We start from the raw sequence: 19,243 nt of genomic DNA, 5'->3' as shown, positions 1-19,243 counted from the left end.
TGAAGCTTGTCCATTCACGAGCTCCCTTTATTGTTTGCTTTTTACGACAAGAAAATACAAGCGCAGGGTGAGAGAGAACTCGTCAGGAAAAAAGGGAAAAAAAAAACAACCAAATAAAACATATGAATAGAAATGATTGGAACTAATCGCATTTTGCCTCATTTCCCGTTGCAGTCTCTGTTTGCGTAATTGGCCAAAAACACAATTAGAACAGGACAGTGCCAATGTTTGCTTAATCAGGATCAGGTTGCTTCCTAAACTGCAGACGCCGCATGAACATTCAAGTCTTGCAGTACAACGAGGATATTGGTGTGATGTGTGGGTTGAAAAATGTTCGTATTACCATGTGGATTTTCCCGGGTTGTGGATGAGAGGCTGGATCAGTATTTACACACATGTCGAGACACATTCTCAAAACGCACACGACGTATTTGCATCTAAAGTGGGTCTTGACAAGTTCCCATTCCTGTCTTACAATGGCAGATGGTAAACTTTACACACAGACACTAAAAGGATGCGGTTAAGAGGTAAAGTGTCCACTTTCACCAACAGGAAACGGACTTAACAAATCTAATGGCTCGGCCTAAATGGCATATTTAAAAGACAGATCGAACAGAAGCCAGTGCAGTAAATCCCAAGGAGAGAGGGAAAGTGTGTCTCGATGGACTTCGAACCAGGAAGTCAACAACTTTTGGACCCCCTCGTATGAATTTTACTGGAAGGCCAGTGTTGTTTACCGTAGAACAAAATCTAAGCAAGTGGCAGCCGGGAATTGAGGATCCTAGTCATTGCCCCGGGACAGCGTGCGGGGTTTGTTACGACATAAAAGACATCAGCTTTTAATCACGGGCTGAAGCATAAAAGATAAGTATTGTTCGCGTTTTTATTTTATTATAAAAACAACAACATATCATTTCATGGGGAGTCATAAAAGCGGGGAAACCAATTAACATTGGTCAGAGGATTGAAAGCAGTGCTTGCAAAGAGTTAGAAATCAAATAAAAGAATTCTTTTTAAGTAGTCATAAAAATTGCGCCACTGTCCTATTGTCCCGTTCGACATTTTGCATCCCCATGGAAACCTCCAGCTGCTGGTCATTGAGAACCTTGAATTTGCTTTTGAACTTTCTTAGTTCATGGCATTCCATATTTTGGGTTAACCGATGACTGTCTGAAATTCCGAACACTAGCAAAATCCTTTGCTCAACTAGAACATATCACTTTGCGGTATTTGTGTTAGGCTTATGGTAAAAGTTCAACAAGTACTGATCTTCGCACTACAGTTGGCAGTTTCTTAGTTCATTTGATTTTTATATTTATATTTGCAAGCACGGTGGTCAAGTCTGGCGTGGAATTTTCATGTTCTGTTCCATGGTAACAATCATTTTAGATTGTTCATTATATTTACCATTTATTTACTTTTGACTTTTTTTTTCGGATAGTTTTAATTATTTTTGTGGAGCAAACAGTTTGACCTCTTGACCTTCTTTCTTCCGTAGCTGTGGATGCACCGCAAGACCAAAATAAATACATTGAAAAAGAACCCAAGAGCTCATGTATGAAATCAATTGATAAAAAACAGAGGACATTTTCACAGCTATTGTAGTTAGTTTTATAAACTTATGATGCAGTTTCAGTGAGTTTTATTATTATTCTCTATTTTTTTTCAGCATTTTCATTTTTATTCCATTCTGTTTACATGCTCGTGTGTGTAATAACAGTAAAAAAATTGAAGAAAATGTTGAATCTTGGTACAGGGTTTCCGCCACATTAAAAAAACAAACAAAAAAAAAACAAAACAAAACCGTGTAGCAAGAGGCATGAAGTACACAAAATTCATTTGCTTTAGCGGGCCACATAAAACAATGCAGCTGGCCACAAAAGCAGTGTAGAAAATTGGCGGATGGAAAATTTGACAATGGCTTTTTGTTTAAGTGTTCAAAGATCTTGGATCAGTGTTGATTGACATATGACCTCAACATGGTTGGCGTGAAAATGTTTTGATGAGCATAACCCACACACTGCCAGAGTGGTAGTGTGGAAATTACCCAGAGACAGCCAGGACTTCCCCCTTGCTGCAGACAATTTACGGACTAAAACTATACAAATGGAATTAACCAGTGCTGATTCAATTTGAAGTCATTCAACCCTAATGGAATCTGAAGATGCGCTCTGCTGAAAAGGGTCCATATTACTGAGACAGCGCTTTTAAGGAGGATAAATTGTGCCAAAAAGGACAGATTTTTATTAACCCCTAAAGTGGTACAATTTAGTTTAATGGGAAAATATGCATTTTAAAAAAAAATATCACCATTTGGGAGTGGGTGTGTGACACTTCTTTTCTTTCCGTTCATTTCAAACAAAGTGAACTGACAGTTGGGGAAATGTGTGGTTTTTGTGTTTCTCGAAGGTGTCTTGTTTCATTCTGATTGACTGCACTCATGCCAGAATGTGGTCAGCGTAGGCGATCAACCTTCATGTGAGAGTGGATTAATTAAAGTGCATTCTTGTGAATCATGAAGATCAGCTGTGTTGATAAACAGGAACAGTTTGGCAAAGACTCAAAAAACATGAGTATACCATCGGACCTAATGGAAACCTAATCTTATCGGGACGTCTGTAAACATAAGCCACACTGCCATATACTGAACTAAATGTTCAATACATTTACATTAGTGAGACAAATTCACTTGTTAGGTTAGTCTTGAAAGGTGGGCGCTATTAGGAGTCAAAGTTTTATCTGCTAAATTTATGTGTGTGTGTGTGTGTGTGTGTGTGTGTGTGTGTGTGTGTGTGTGATAGAAAATCGATATCCAAAAGCAAGAGATACTGTAGTGCGGGCATCTGTATGCATTGTTAAAATTTATGGACAGCATATAAGCGGTTCAATTGAAAAATTGAAATTGCATATAGATTCACTATACATTGTAAAATATTTCATGAGTTTTTTTTCTTTTATAATTGCATAACTTGCAGCGAACGAATCCTGTCAGGGGAAACAGCTATTATGTTGCACAGTAAACTTGACTTGCTAGTTTTCCCCCCCCCCATAGTTTCGAGAAGCAAAATCGAGCAGCCCAGTTGATGTTAACGACGCCCCCTAGTGTAGAAGCTAAGATGCAATCACTGGTATGATGGTGTTTGACCTGCGAGTCCCCCGTTCCTCCAAAAATTGTATATATTCGACAAACGTGTTCATTTAAGTTATGTAGTTGTCATGTGGACAACCAGAGGATAATCATCCCGCCTGTGACGTTGCATTTATTTTCCTGCTGAGCATGCGCCTCTTCCCAAATTCACCTCATCTATCTGCTGAACCACAATGGAAACAAATAGCGTTGGGACACGCATCCAATCACTTCTACTCACCTCTGAGGTTGCCTCGTCCCACTGGCTCTGGATCCCACCAGTCAGAGGGAGGCCGGAGGGGTCGTACGCTCTCTCTGTCGCATCTGGAGCTCGTCGGGGGCCAGGGGTCGTGAGCCTGGGATGACCTGGATTCACACACATGGCTCCGACAGCAAGCTCATGAGCCACGAAATATAATGCCAGGCTGCATGAGCGCTTTCTCCAGTCAAGGGCTTGGGTGACTCACCCTGACCCGGTTTGTGGCGTACTGACCCTCAACAGAAAATGTTATCAACTGGCAGAGAAGGAATATTTAGAAAAGTAAATCAGAGACAGAGCAACTGAGAACTCATCAATGTGGACTAACAATGAGTACTCACATATGGACAATCGGGACAAATGTCAGCATTTTGCCTCCTTTGAGATCAATGTCAGCAAAGGGCAGATTAGCGGGTATCGGGAAGATGGCTCCAAGTGATTATCCTGTGGCGTGGGGTGTGTTATAAGTGAAAAAAAAAAAAGTCCGCCCCCAAACACAACATGGGGGAAAATCAGGTGAAGTAAAGCTCATTCAGTTTATTGATTTTTGGAAAATATATCACATCTTTACATCTTTTGAGACACCATCAAAAGCTAACAGTCCATTACCGTTTACTTCCTCAAATCAAAATCAAACATCGACGACTGAAATGCCTCGGAGTGGTATCAAGTTTCAATCCCCTCCAAGGATGACTCACCGCAACTCTTATAAACGCTGAAACCAGTCCAATTAATTGCTACAACTCCTTCTCATGTTTTATTAGAACAGGCCGACTACATTAGGTATTTGTATACAGTACAGTATATGTATTATGTTGAGTAAAACAAGCAAGCAGGTTGGAGGTGAAATCACTGGACTACAAACTCAAGAAGGAAGCGCCCACAAGGGTGAGAAAGGAGGGATATGCGAGTTGTCATCGCACCAGTCAAATTTCATTTTCTTTTTGCAATATCCACGTGATTAATACCAAGTGCATACGGTTCTGTCTTCTTGTGTCAGAGTTCCATAGATGTTTATGATTTTCTCAAAATCTTGCGAGGCATTTGGGAAGCGTTATGGCACATTTGAAAACCAAAGAGAAAACAGAGCACGGGCCATTTACTACAACACCAACAACAACAACAACAACAGGCAATGCAAACTTTACGACACACCAATATACCGTATATATAGATTGATATTTTGTGACCAAAGTTTGTCATCAATACATCATATTTGAGAACACATGTAGAAAGCATTACATCAATATTGTTTTGTCTGTATATCCGTTTGCATAACAAATGTATTAACAGCAGTCCTCCGGCGCGCCTTCACAACTATCAGCCTCAAGCAACACGTCACACTAGCGTCGCCGCTCGGTTGCCGCAGCAACATATAAAGCCATCCGCTTCAAACAACAAAGAACACCCCGCTGGGGATCAAGTAGTCTCTTGTTCTTAGCCAAACTTTTGAAATGCTCATTTCCAACCAAGCACCAATGAACACCACAGACTGCAACTAGTTGCTCTTGAAATAACCAATAGTGACACATATTTTTTAGACAGATATATAGCTATATATGAAAGTATATACCTCCACTGTGTACAATATCTGACCACTACCTCTGATGGATCAGAACCACCTTGTCAAGACAGGAGACCACCACAGAATGGCTGCATGCAAGAAGAGTTGTCAAATCGGTATTGAGGGAATCACCACGGGTGCTAGTGGATAGGCGAGGTTCTTTGCAGAAGCGGAAAGATTTTAAATAACCGACTCCTCTAAAGTGATCGTGGCATCGGTTCCTATCCCACCCTCCACCCCCCCACTTGCAGTGGCAGCGCTGCTCTTTCGTCTAAATTATTCATGAGCTGGGTGACTCGGCAGAAATCTTGGTCGGAAGTAAAAGGCCGTTGGCCCTTTTAAAGCTTGGTCCATTAACTTCTTCAGGGATTAGTCTGTAGGCGTATGCTTAACAGATACCTCCAAAGTACTGGGATGTATTAAGCACAAATGGCCAAATTCTACATGAAATGCCTGGTTTGGTTTTGTTAAGAGGAGGTAAAAAGGGGGAGGGGGTGGGGGGTCATCAGCTGATAATTGTAATTGTTCCTTTTTGTTCTTAAAGACAGTGATCTTCAGAGGACAAGCAACGTTAAAAGAGAAAACTCATCCTCTTCACTTGGCAGTCATCATCTGCACAAATTCTGAAAGACACAAACACACAACAGTTAAAAGTGTCTAGTGAATTCATTACTCATGTTTGACGAGAATTGCTGAAAATGTACAAACACAGAACTATGTCATCCTCAATTGTGGAGATAAAGACGTAAACTGTTTTTCACTATCCCCGTTATTTTGGCCATCGTTGAAATGGTGCCTATTTAAAAAAAAAAAAGCCCCAAACACGAGTTCCCTTTCACCCACTGTGTAAGACCGCAGGCACCTTCATTCGTGTGACGTGCATTTACCCAGCTACACCAACATACTGAAAATACATCACTGATGGCCATGAGTGTGTGTACATATCACAAAGAGAAACACAAACAAGCGAGCAGGGGGAAAACATGATTTTTTTTTAAGAATTCTGTTTTAGACTGGGGCTTCAGACTGAAATAGTCGCTTTAAAAAAGCGCCTTGTTGCAGTGTAGAAAAGCCCAAACGACGACCCGTTGAGTAGGGTTGTTAAAAACGCTATTATCTGTGGTGTGACATTTATTTTCAAAATAATATAAATATCGGCCTGCTGCTTTAATTAGTGTATCATTGCCATCACGAAAATGTAACTTCTTACCCTCGTAGTTGACCTGACCATCGCCGTCAATGTCAGCCTCGCGGATCATTTCGTCCACCTCCTCATCAGTGAGCTTCTCCCCCAAGTTGGTCATGACGTGCCGTAGCTCTGCTGCACTAATGTAGCCATTGCCATCCTGCAGAGGCAACATGCAAACACCACTGTCATTGCATCTCAAATTGTGGCGCCGCAAAATTCCAGGAACAAAAATATCTTGTTCTCTTCCTCGCATCGCTTTCCCCCACAAACACCCACTCCTTGCAAAGCTCACCAGAATAAACCATTAGTTCTGCAAAGTCCGGTCACATGTGAGGAATAACAATGCGTGAGATTGGTCTGTGTATTTCCTGTGTATAAACTGACTACTACAAAGACCAGAAAGGCTGCCAGATAAGATGTGCTGGTTATATTACACAAGTTTCTCAAAATATACCAATAGGACTGTATCCATATAAGTAGGCGTCTTGGTACAAAACTGGACCAGAATCCGCCTATTGACGGCATGTGCTTCAGACATTTTACAAAAAGAGCAGTTTAAAATTAGTAGTATTAAATGATTTAAACAGGGATGAAAATGACAGATGAGAAAAAGGTTGGAAAAACATACTCGAAGTGGGGGGCGGGTGTATCCGGCAACCTCCTTGAACCAAAACGTACTCGCCGATGGAGTTGACTAGTTATAAACCTTTAAACAACTAATATTTAAATATACTTATTTGAAATATATGAAAATATGAAGACAGGTAATACAGCAATAGTCACAGGCATGTATTATTGATGCGCTGCAAAAAATGACTATTATTGCTACTGAGTTGACACGTCTGTGTTAAATTAAAACTACATACAATTTGTATTATACCGCCCCCTGCTGGCCAATGCTTGCATACAAAAAGGAGCAGCACTATTCAAATTGGTAAGAAAGCAAAAAGGGTTTCATTCTTATTCTAAAGTACAATACCAGAGAGTGCCATTTTCATTATTATAAACACATTTTTAAAAAGGTCATAGCTGCTGTTTTACAGTGTTCCAGACCTTGTCAAAGACTCTGAATGCTTCTCTGATCTCCTCCTCGCTGTCTGTGTCCTTCATCTTCCTCGCCATCATCGTCAGAAACTCCGGGAAATCAATTGTGCCGTTACCTAATGAGCCACACAAAGCAATTGCCATGAAAAAAGGATACTGTACTTTAAACAAGGCAAACGTTTAATCTACACTTCGTGCCTTGCAATGGCCTTCATCTTTTTGAAACTGCTCTTTTAATTTCACCAGGTAAGAAGACAACTGAAAACCAATTCTCATTTAATTGTTCTCAACACAAAGGCTCTTTTAATCGTTGGAGTCAAGCAGGATCCTCACACTTCCAAAAGCAGTATTACTCAGCAGAAAATGAAAAAAAAAAAAAAACCTCTTTACTTAACCAACACCACATCATTGCATTTGTATGATACTTTAGCGCACCAACATCAACACCTCTCCATAATCGTGTTCAATCGATAGAGTAATTCTAAAAAAGAAATGTGCAAAGGTGCCATTAGTTATTACAAACAACTAAAATATGTCTAACCGAGCAATTTCCACTTGTTTTTGTGTTTAAAAAAATTTAAAAAAAAAAAAGCTTCCACCTTTATGGATGTTTCCTGCCAAAGGATGAACTACTGGCTGTTAGGAAACTGCAGTTGTTTGGGGGAAAAAAAAAGTTTAGTCTTATTCCTATATATATTTATGTTCAATCTTCAATGTAGCACTTTGTGGTTGTGTTGTATTAAATGCTCTGCAAATAAAGGTGATTATAAAACTTTGAGACTTTCAATCCTGAGGCAACAACGCGACAAGGCTGTTTTGATGTCAAGCAGAGGTTTAGTTGAATGAAACTTCTCAGACAATTGACAAGTCTGAGGGGGTTATATATAAGCTAGTGTGTCCAGTACATCAAGTCCAAATGTGTTGTTCTCCTTCTCACCGTCTGCATCGACCTCATTGATCATGTCCTGCAGCTCAGCCTCAGTGGGGTTCTGGCCAAGGGAGCGCATGACAGTGCCGAGCTCCTTGGTGGTGATGGTTCCGTCGCCGTCCTTATCAAACAGCGAGAAGGCCTCCTTGAACTCTGCACAGTGACACAATTAAACCGCATGGGACCGAGACTCCCTTGCAGTAGTAAGGACCCTTAAGTTAAGCGGGAAGCATCGTTTGTGTGTGTCTGCGTGTTTATGACTCATTCGGCCCTTTCAAATGCTTGAATTAAATGGATGCCGGAAGGACGCCTGAGTAAAAGCTCTGGTGAGTTTATAGCGTCGATTCCAAAATAAATACGTGAGGTTTTTTGCAGAGGAGACTGACTCACAGCCCCGCTGATTTCCGCTTTGGCTAAATGATGTCAAGCGGCTTGTCGGAGAATACCAAGTGACAACCGCAGGCTAAGTGTTTATCCTCCACAGTCGATCATGTCTGTCACTTCAGAGCTGCCAAAGCTAAAAGCATCGCTGTGCTATGTACTCACCTGCGATCTGTTCCTCGGTCAGCTGGTCTGCCTGTTGACAGAAGAGGACATTGATAAATCACTAGCGGCTCACTTTCACTGAAAAAGACTTGCCATACCACTGATTCGAATGTCACCTCTACGCTACTATGAGACAAAACTAAGTTTAACAGATTCTAGTTCAAGTTCAAGTCAACTTTATTGTCAAATGTGTTCTATGTGCAACATACAGCACGGATGAAATTTCTTTCCTCTCAACTACTGGAGAGAGGAGCCGCTGCGGGTGCCCGCGCCGCCATCAACAGAACAGTTAACATAAAATGACAAAATAATACAACACAACATATGCCTGTGGAAAAATTGTTTGTATTTTACCCTAAAGAAGTAATGTGATAATTGCATCTGCAAAATTGTGAAGAGGAACAATATTTGACTTTAATTTAATCCCACTTGAAACATGAAGCATAAAGTGGACATGGATGGTGGCGGTAATAATTGAGCCACGCTGACGGTTTATTAAAAGTGCGGCAATAACATGACATCATCCTTAGAATGAGAAGACTGAGAAGCGTAGTCTCATTTCCACAAAACATTTCTACCTCACTCCCGCCTTGCTCTTCTTGAGCCCCTACACGTGCGGCCTTATTTAGTTCCGTAAACACGGTGCCGCATGACTCCGTGTTTTGTGCTCATGCGTGTCACTTTACGGACGGATGTGTTCACATTAGAAGTCGCATTTGTTTTTGTAAGGCAAACGACGGCACGAAAAGATTTAACATAACGTCCGAAGAGGGCATCAAGCCCTCCAGTGTGAACTGAAAGAACACATGCCTAAGGGGGTTATATTTTCTGTCTACACTGTTTATGTTCAAATATCCATCGTTTAAAGCTTTATCGCACCATGACTTATGTTTTTCATCCGTCCATCTTTGCCATTTCGTCATTTGATAGAATAAGTGGACATTCGTTGGGCAAAAGATGCGAGGTTGTTTTAAATACAAATGTGTCATTCTCTTTGTTTTATGTTTAGTTTCACAGGAAACCTCACCTGAGAGTCACAATGAACAGCTTGAAGGCTCTTTTTGTGAAAACTGTTCACTATATGGCACATTGCTTGTTGTTAAATGAGTTAAGGGGATTGCCACCAAACAACTCGTATGGCAAGTTTTTTTTTCTCACAAGGGAAAATAAATTGTCCGAACGATGAGTCATACATTGAAAAATTGTAACCCCATGATAGAAAAAAAAAATCATCAAATAAATACAAATCTTCACAACCTTTGAAAATCCCAGACAGACACATAAAGGAGGGCGTAGTAAGAACCTTGCAAAGTGGCATTTCATCGGTATTGCTGGAATTAATAAACGCGTGGGGAATTAACAAGTGTTCTCTACGTCAGTATTAGATCGGTAAAATGTAGCGTTTTCCCGATCGGATCAGGTGATCGGTTGTAACTCTCAAACTCAACTAATATTCAAAGCAAGTCTAGTGCAATGACACACTTAATTCATTTTTAACTTCACCTGACATGTCACGCTGGCACCCGTGTGAGGTATTTTGTAGGCCTTTCCAAGTCAGTCAGCGTGTCCAGTTAAAGCCGCGAAAGTGTTATGAGGGCCGGGTATAAATACACCACGGCCCGATATACACACGTCTGCTATAATTAGTGAGACGCGAATAGGGTCGCCTATGTAGCACACCGAAGATCACCGCCACTAAGCACCTTTTTTAAAATCTTTAATTGAAATCCTGTCGGGTTCACGTTATCAATGTGTAGCCCACCTGTAGCCTGTCTCAAGCTACAGTTTCAATGTCATAACGTAACTAAGACATTGTGTAATGTAATGCTCAGTCTTGTACTATAGATGAAGTGTTTTCCGATTGCTCAGCAATAGAGAGGTAGTTAGGATTTGGAAATGGACCAAAGGAGATTGAAATGCATCATGCGACATCTTTGTGAGCACTGTAAGGATGAAATGTATGTTTCTTGTGATGCTAGACATCAGTCCTTGCTGCTCAATACAATATGGCTGGAGCGAAGTCACTGACAGAAGAACAGAACGTATATCGTTTTGATGTGAAGAAACTCACCTCCCAGACACAAGTTAATCCTACCTCATGTCCCAACCACCCCCAAGACAGCGGTTTACTGTTTGCACATGAAAGACAGTCAAGAGTATGGCTCGGTTTTCAGCACATCCCTGCTGATGTGCACTGCTTCCATGAACAAAACGGCCGCAAACAGAGAAGCAAATGTAGTCTGTCTTGCAGTTTGCGAGTTTGGCTGCAAGTTTTAGCAAATTTTGCAACCCTCTCGAGCGACTTTCAAAATAAGTGACTCTTACCTGCTTCAGTTATTTTGCGCTAAGACACAAACAACATTTTCCCATTGTGTTTGTTCAGTATGGTAAAGGAAGCAAGCCCGGGTGACAGCTATGTTGGAGGGAAGCAGGCTGGCCATTGCCAAAGACATGGTGCCCATTAATAGGTTGCAAAAGCAGGGATTTGGCATACCTGAGGTAGGTGCTTCGGAGCTACAATTATTTTGTTGAGGATGACTTGCGTCACCCATAGAACTCGACATGAGAAAAGGGCCTGAGAGAGCCAATGGGAGTGCGGTGTTACTCTTCACAGACATGTGTTCACGCTTTTTCCTCAAATTGAACAGCTAACTATTGAGGATAATGTTTGTATACATAATTTGACATAAGGAATATTTTCAACACATTACTCGGGCTTCCTCCTGCCTTCCAAAAGCATCTTTCTGAGTTTCATGTTAAGGGTAATTGAAAACTCTAAATTGTCCGTCGGTGTGAACGGTTATTTGTATATACATGTCCAGTAATTAGCTAGCAACCAGTCCAGGGTGCAGCCTACCTCTTGCCCTAAGAGATAACCACTTGTCCTCCGTGAGAGTGCAGTGTGCAGTTTGGCAGACAGATTTCTTCAGTCAATGTGTATTTGGTTCAAACTGTTTGACATTCCCAGTTGAACTTTACAATCAAACACAAAACACAAGATAATTATTGAGTGTGGGGGTGCTTGGGAGACTACTGACAATTATCTGTAAAGTTCCAAAGTTGTTTAGAGTAAAAGTGTTCCTTTTAAAATTTAATTTAATCCCACCTGAAAGATGAAGTATAAATTTGACGTTGATGGACAGTAGTAATTCATCCACGCAGGCAGTTCATTTGTTGCATGCGTCAATGATGTGATGCCATCTCTAGTAGAAGTCTCCATTAAATGTTGGAGAAGCATTGTCTCATTTCCCCAAAACATTTCTACCTCCTCCAGCCTTTTTCACTCTGACATGAGCCACTACACACGGGATCATACTTCCGTAAACACTGTGCCATGTGATGTGATTTTTTTGGGCGGGTCACTCAACATCGTGCTTTGTGCACATGCGTGTTCCGTCACATTAGAAGTCACATTTGTTTTTGTAATGTGAACGAGTAAATAAAAAATGGCATTTAACTCATACACTCCCAAAATGGCATTTTTAGACCCTTTTCAAGTACAGTCAATATAAAATGAGGAGCTGGGATTAAATGTGTGGCGTCTGAAAAGACATCTAAATACGTCTTTGGGAGTGAATGAGTTAACAAAGAAAATTCAAACTGGGCATCATGCCCTGCAGAGTGAATAAAGTTTAACCATGTTTGTTTTAAACATTTGATTGTGTGTCTCTGAAATCTTTGTTTTAAACATTTGATTGTGTGTCTCCAAAATATGATATTTGAGTCAAGCATGTTATGCTCAAAAAAAGTGTTTTGACTCGAGCTGCAACTAATGATTATTTTAATGACTGCTTAATCTAGCAATTGTTCTTTCAATTAATCCATGAACTGTATTAAAAACATTTTAATTTAAATACCAACAATTCACATTTACAGTGCAGAAAATTATGATTCAGCTACTGGTTTGGTGCGCAACATGTCAGAAGTTGACAAAAATGTTTGTTTTTCCAAAGTAAAAGCCGATTTTATGTTTTCAAACGTTTCATTTTGACTGAACAGAGATCATTCCACTGCCTTCAAGGAGGACAACAGAAATTTGAGAAAATGTAACGTTTAGCGGCTGAAACTCAAGAGCATTTGAACAATTTTAACATGAACAAGGTCTCTAAACAATTGATTATCAAAATAGTTGCTGATTAATTTGATAATTGATTAGTTCTCAATTAATAGACAGTCACACCCCGAGTGTTGACTAATATTTTATTCCCATAAACATATTTTCATTAAAACTGCATGATATAGTGGCATTATCAAGTATGAGTGAGCAGTACTCACTCGTATTTCATCTGAAAAAAGTGGCATCAGTGACTCCCTACTCAAAGTGGGTGCAATGCTATCGATTATTCAAGTCAACGTAACCACGTCATCTGGACAGAGGGTGGTGGGGTTTACTAAGAATGATGCAAGACAATGCAAATGAGGTACTTTCTTTGAAAATTTCAATGAGCTGATCAATTGTAAAGAATTTAAGAAGTTCGCTTTATCAGAGATTAGTTGAGGTGAGGGGGCTTCGAATGAATTTCTTCCCATTGTGAAGGGTGCACTGCAGATGATGACAGCTTACTGCGCCAAGCATGGCTTGGTTGGAAGCAGGAGGGGAGGAGGTGGGGTGGGATGGGTGGCACAACAGGAGGAAAGGGGTTGGGGGGTGGCATGGAGGCTCATTCAGCAGGATCAGAATGCGGTTCAATGGCATGGCGCAGGACGCACGCCGTCTTTACGTACATCTAAAGCACACATATAAAAACATCACACGCGTGTAACGACTACCTGTGGGCAGTGCTCTTATGTAATGCAAATTGAGGTGACGAATACGCTTTTTTAACGCTTGTTGCGCATGCCAAAGTAGATCCACAACCCCCTGTTGATGCGCACCAGCAAGAGCCGCTGGCCACGGCTGCAGGCGGCTTATTGTGCAAGCATTTACTAAGGCGTTAGCGATCATTTTATGCATCGGCCTCCTCGCGAAAGGTTAGAAGCGACGAGATGAGTTTCAAGATAACACCGGGGCCGGGGTGGGCTATTCTTAGCAGCCCCTTTTTTCACCACCACGCCCACTCTTCTTTGGTCACATTTAGCTATGAGGGGGCTGAAAGAAAAAAAAATCACACATACACACACAAAAAAACGCCTGTGCAGCAAAGGATTAAAATAAACGCCTTTGTAAATCATCGAAATGACATGCGTGCTATTACGCCGCAACGCCATGGATGCTGCGTCCATTTAGTTACACAGCACAACATAGAAGGTGCGCAGTAAAGGATTCTGCAACACAAATAAATTTATTCGAATAAAAGGATTGGGTATATTGGAAAATACAATCCGAAACTGATTACACGCAATCGTAAAGGTCCGTTATGTAGCCTACATCGGAATGGCCCGTTATAGTTTGCTAAGCTCTTTTAAATATTTTTTTATGAAGCCCCAAAACTGGACTAAACCTTAATTCACACGACCAACTTTAATAGCATTTCTTAATATTAAGGGAATTTCATCGAAGCAGCCTGAATAGCATTGACTACAAGACCGACTGCCATGTCCACGTTCATGTCAGAGCTAGCTAACCACGTCGTTGGCCTTGGTACTCACCATTTTGACTTTTCAAGCTCCGCGAAGATGAAGAAGGGAAAAAAACCGTCAAGTTGTCGCTTTGAGACGTAAGATACCTCAATGACGCGCACTCTCCCGGGAGTACTCGAGTCAAATTCAAGCTTTATTCGCCTATACAGCTTTGAATCTGTTGAGACAGTACGTCGTTTGCGGTAGAGTTGCCCGGAAACCTCAACCTAGAGACGCCGGCCTGTCATGCTCTATTCTGTAGAATGTATCCCTCCGCCCGATCATTGTTTGACCTCCACGTAATTTGAAAAAACGTCCCAAAATTCTCCTCATTATTAATGTGAAGAATTTTTAATTTATTAATAATGACTTGCTCTTCAGTGCAGATGAATTTTAGCTCGTATTTATATCACCAACAAAGAGGATCTATGTTGCACTATTAACACCGATATGCGCAACGATACCACCCCAGCACGCCATAAAGACGATGGAGGTGTATGGAGGATTAAAACTGACAATACTATTAACTGGTAAACACAATCAAGCCATAGAGTCCGTTAACATTTCAATGTGTATTTAGATGTTTCACACTATACAATAAGAAGGAAAAATATACATAAGCTGGCAAAAGATCAAAAGAGTTGTACAGTTTGTTCCAGGAACACGTGCAAAGTTGACAATGATTATATGAAGCGATAAAATAATACAGTATTTTTTTTTCAATTAACGTTTACGGGACGAGAGCTATACTCGATATAAAATGCATATACAAAAAATATGTTTACAGTGACAATTTTATCGAAAAAATATGCAATGTTAAGCCATCCATTTTTCGATATCATGCTTGTCTGCCTACGGTCATTCTTTTTTTCACTTGAATTGTGTATGTTATGGTTCAGGGTTTTGAAATGATAACATTTTTACACCACAAAAAATGTGGCTGTAGTTCTTGATGATATTCCATGCTCTGTATATCTGGAGTCCATATATTCTCTTCGATTAAATCTACACATTTTATTTACTTTAAGCTTGAAATAAACAATTGAATTGAATTACCATTCTTGATGACTGGCTGGTGGGGTCCAGTTTGAATTTTTATGGTTCTTACTAAGTGCAGAGGCCTACGCAATCAAAGCAAGCACAGATATTTAAAAATCATATGAAATAAGTGGCATATGAATCCACTTGTGAGCTAGGCAGATGTAAATAATGTAGATTAATTTCAAGATTTCAAATGACTAATGTCGGAAGTGATGTCTTACTATTGTCTGAATCCTCCTTGCGTTCACAATTTTCGTCAGTGTTTTTTGTGGCAAACTGTTTCCACTTTAGCCTCATCACAACAGCGTGCATTACTTGCATGTGGACAGCCTATACAATTAAATGGACAGCTGAGATCCAGAAACCATCTGTAATCCCTGGCCAGTGTCCTCATTATGCAGCTGAGTCCTTGTGTGATTATCATGGAGACGGTGTTAAAGAGGGAGTACGTGCAGCACACCCCGAGAAGCATCATGATGCAGATTGCCACCTGCTATGCTCGGATCTCCTCATGTTGCTTCCTCTGGACACTCACAAAGTCCCCGAAACCCACCATGCTGAAGGCCACGAAGCAGAAGTAGAGAGACTCCAAGTAAGTCCAGCCCTCCATGGCCGAGTAAAGCGCGGCCGCACTGCAAGCGACGACCATGACGGCAATCAAAAGCAACAGGGTTACTTGGTACGTGGGCGACTTCCACTCGTTTCTGTTGCCACCTGGCCGGCTTCGGGACTGGAGTCTGCTGTGTCGGATTCTCTTGGAGTGGCACCAGAATAAGATGAAGCTCAACAGCGTAATGACTCTCTCCAGGAATAGGTTAAAGAAGAGCATGGCTTTTTTTCTGTGTGTCTTTTGGGGATATTTTTTTGTTTAGTTCTTCTTTAGGAGAGGCATCCCGTTTTTTTTTTGTTTGTTTTTTTTTAATGGAAAACGCATACTAGAGGTATATCAGTGTTTTGGGGAGTATTTGGTGGGTATACAATTATTTTTTCTCCACAATTTTCCCAGTGCATTTCAATTTGTGTCAATTATATGCAGATTTTTGCTATTCACGAGTCAGCATATTATTTTGTCCATATTTAAATGTCATTTTTTTTGTCATAGATCTGCTTAGGAAGTATGTGGTCCTATGTTAGCACTGTTGAAAAATTGTGGCCACCGCCATCATTTAAGTTGCCCATCCCTAAGAACCCTATTGACCATCTGTAGAATGGGATGAAATATGCAGTCTGAATATGGCACTCTTAAAACTTAAGACAGCTGGTGCCGTTTATTTGTTTGGGGTAGGGGGCGGGTGGGTAATCAAGGTTCCACTCAAAATGTGTGCAGTGGCCCATCCCTTCCTTTGAGACATGAATGATCTGGCAAAAGACAAATGGGAATCAAATGTAGCCAGAACTCCAGAATTACATCAGCAAGGAAAATTATGACATGGTCCTAGGTTTAGTCACCAGTCACATTTCCTGGGGAGAAAAGCCAATACTTTAACAACTTTTCCCCGTAATCAAGAACACGACGGTACTTCAGGACGTGTCACGGGGCTGTAGTTTTTTTTCCATCCATAGGGGGGCGATGGTTGACTTCCTCCTCAGCCTACCGCAAATTAAGTAGGAGAGAAGAAGACCAAAGAACGTTGGGGTTGTATGTTGTGTTTTGTTAACAGGTTGCAGTAGGTTAGAGTTGGTAAGTACGAAGCTCACCTTTATGAATTCTGTAATACATTAAATGCTAAATTGTTGCTGAGAATAGGAACTGTACTACGGGTATGTCAACACTTGCGTCCAAAACGTGGCTTTTACTTTGAGTCGTCCGACGGCAGCACATGACTCTTATGGACCCTTTACACGCCCTTATTTTGTGTTTACAAATCAAGTCTCAATTTGAAGAATGGCAACCCCGGTGCCCGTGCTTCGTCTGCCGAAAGGTCCCGACCCTCACAGCCGCGGCTTCGACCCTGCATCTCCTCGCTACATCGCTCTGTGCAACACGTCCATCACTTCTTCCTCGTCGTCACACGCAGACCCGGAAGAGCTGAAGCGCGAGCAGCTCGCGCGCTCACAATTGCGAGAGCGCTTCCTCAGGTGTCTGATGGCCACGCGCAACAAGAAGGTGAGCTTACACATGCACGGCGACGTGACCGTGGACGCCACGTTCGGCTGCTGCGACATCGACGTGCTCAACTTGCAGGTGTCCGACCTACACACTCCCATCGGTGTGCAGAAGGAGGCACTCATCAGATGCCAGGACGTCGTGTCGTACACCTTTGAGTTGTGAAGACTCCCCCCCCCCCCACACACACACACATATCAGACGGACTTGTTCACATCAAGATCAACCTCCGTTTTGTGAGAAGTTTAATTTAAGCCTTGTTTGACACTTCAGCAGGCTAAAAGCACAACCTCCTTTCGGACACAAGATGGCGCCCTAGGCTCATGTTTTACCTATAGACGTTAAGTCTAGACAGCAGAAAGCATGTTACTTTTTGTCAGTTGAATTTTTGCATAGAGCTTTTGTATTGTACATGTGCCTAAACAGGATCTACCCAGTGTATATACGTCAGTATTTCACAGCCATTTTTGAGCCAAGGCAAATAAATGAGGATAACTCATGGCACACCGCGAACCAAAAATCCCAGAAAAAGTGCTTACATCGATTATTTATGTACCCTCTAATTGACTTGTTCTGTCGCTGTAAATGGCCAGCAATTGAACACAGATCCTGTACCTTATTTGTGTAAATAAATTTTTGTTTGTTTGTTAAATTTTGTTTTGTTTTATTTACAACCAAAAGCAATAAATTGATCTGGATTGTACTGCCCGGCCAAGAATTTAATTTTAAACTTTCCCCTGAGTGAGATGGCTGTCTTAATTTGTTTTGTGTATCTCTTCAAATGCGAACTTAAAACATTTTGTTCCTACTATATGAATGTGTCAGTCCAATATTTATACCGGTATCTTCTGTTTTAAGGCAATGCTCAGGATTGGCAAGGTTCTTGGCCCTTCACTGGCTCAGAATCTATGGCCCATACTATGCAAAGTGATGAACAACTGTACAATATTTAACAAGATACTGTCATAGATTTTACACATTAAGAATTTAGTGTGTTCATTTGTACAGACTAACCTCCTTTTAAATCGACACCAGGTGACCCTTAAACACAAAGAAAATCATGTTTTCCTGCCATGCAAACAAGTCAAACATTGACCACATGGAACGGCAACACACATCTTTCATATCTTTACGAGCTGCAAGTTTCTTCATTGTTGTGCCAGTCTGATGAGCAGGGGACATCAATACTATTTCATCTCCCTAAAAGGTGTATTTTGCGAATTCCAATAAGTCATTTTATTTGAGTGCCATTAGGCGCCCGTGCTCCGCCTGCATGCGACTTTTTTTTTTTTGACCACTCAATGGAGACAGTCATCAATGAGGGAGTGACTCATCCCCCCTCTTCGCCCTCCCTAATCTGAAATATGACTTAAATGACGTCATCGGCGCTTGTGTGATTCAATCAGGAAGCCCTCAAGGACGAGGAAGGTTAATTTTATTTACGCAGACATACTTGTGTGGGCAGCAGGCTGAGACACTGTCATTTCTCACCTTTGTGATATGAGCGCTCGTCCACCACGTGATGGCTGTCCATTATTTTTGCATACCAAGTAGTGCTCTGCACGAGTGATCACACATGATGACCGCTTGATTTCCTTTTGCGTTGCTTTGCGTGTTCATCTTTTAGATAGATCGGGGGCGTCCAAACTTTGTTCAAAGAACCACTTAGCTGTTCTTAATTTTTATTATTTTTTCAATTATATAAACTATGTAGTTTGTAGTATGTAGTTTCAATATAGGTAGAGAGAGAGAGAGAGATTCTGGGCCCAGCCTTCCTGTGTGGTGTTTGCATGGTTTTTCTGCAGGTACTCTGGTTTCCTTCCACATATCAAAAACATGCACGGTAGGTTAATTGATCACTATAAATTGTCCCAAGGTG

The 19,243-nt window shown here is 41.2% G+C and overlaps 2 protein-coding genes and 1 long non-coding RNA gene across 3 annotated transcripts; 1 reads left to right on the top strand and 2 right to left on the bottom strand.

The window, feature by feature from the left end:
* Window positions 1-3,898: 3,898 nt before the first annotated feature.
* Window positions 3,899-14,467, bottom strand: calm3a (calmodulin 3a (phosphorylase kinase, delta)). The gene is made up of 6 exons (XM_019887660.1): window positions 14,247-14,467; window positions 8,658-8,688; window positions 8,121-8,264; window positions 7,193-7,299; window positions 6,161-6,296; window positions 3,899-5,573 (listed from the first exon to the last, which is right to left on the bottom strand). Exons 1-6 carry the CDS (start codon window positions 14,247-14,249, stop codon window positions 5,545-5,547), a joined length of 450 nt encoding a protein of 149 aa, XP_019743219.1. The 5' UTR covers window positions 14,250-14,467; the 3' UTR covers window positions 3,899-5,544.
* Window positions 14,468-16,365: 1,898 nt separating this feature from the next.
* LOC109526388 (uncharacterized) lies at window positions 16,366-17,122 on the bottom strand. The gene is made up of 3 exons (XR_002170321.1): window positions 16,956-17,122; window positions 16,778-16,848; window positions 16,366-16,616 (listed from the first exon to the last, which is right to left on the bottom strand). It is a non-coding gene; the product is annotated as an uncharacterized LOC109526388 (long non-coding RNA).
* On the top strand, window positions 16,843-17,986 carry gemin7 (gem (nuclear organelle) associated protein 7). Its single transcript, XM_019887661.1, has 2 exons — window positions 16,843-16,938; window positions 17,129-17,986. The coding sequence occupies exon 2, from the start codon at window positions 17,143-17,145 to the stop codon at window positions 17,527-17,529; it is 387 nt and encodes a 128-aa protein (XP_019743220.1). The 5' UTR covers window positions 16,843-16,938; window positions 17,129-17,142; the 3' UTR covers window positions 17,530-17,986.
* The last annotated feature ends 1,257 nt before the right edge of the window (window positions 17,987-19,243 follow it).

This window comes from Hippocampus comes, unplaced genomic scaffold (assembly GCF_001891065.2).
Source record: "Hippocampus comes isolate QL1 unplaced genomic scaffold, H_comes_QL1_v1.1 scaffold6, whole genome shotgun sequence".
NCBI classification, from domain to species: Eukaryota; Metazoa; Chordata; class Actinopteri; order Syngnathiformes; family Syngnathidae; genus Hippocampus; species Hippocampus comes.
Note: the sequence above shows the minus strand (reverse complement) of the source record. Positions and strands in the feature narration are given on the sequence as shown.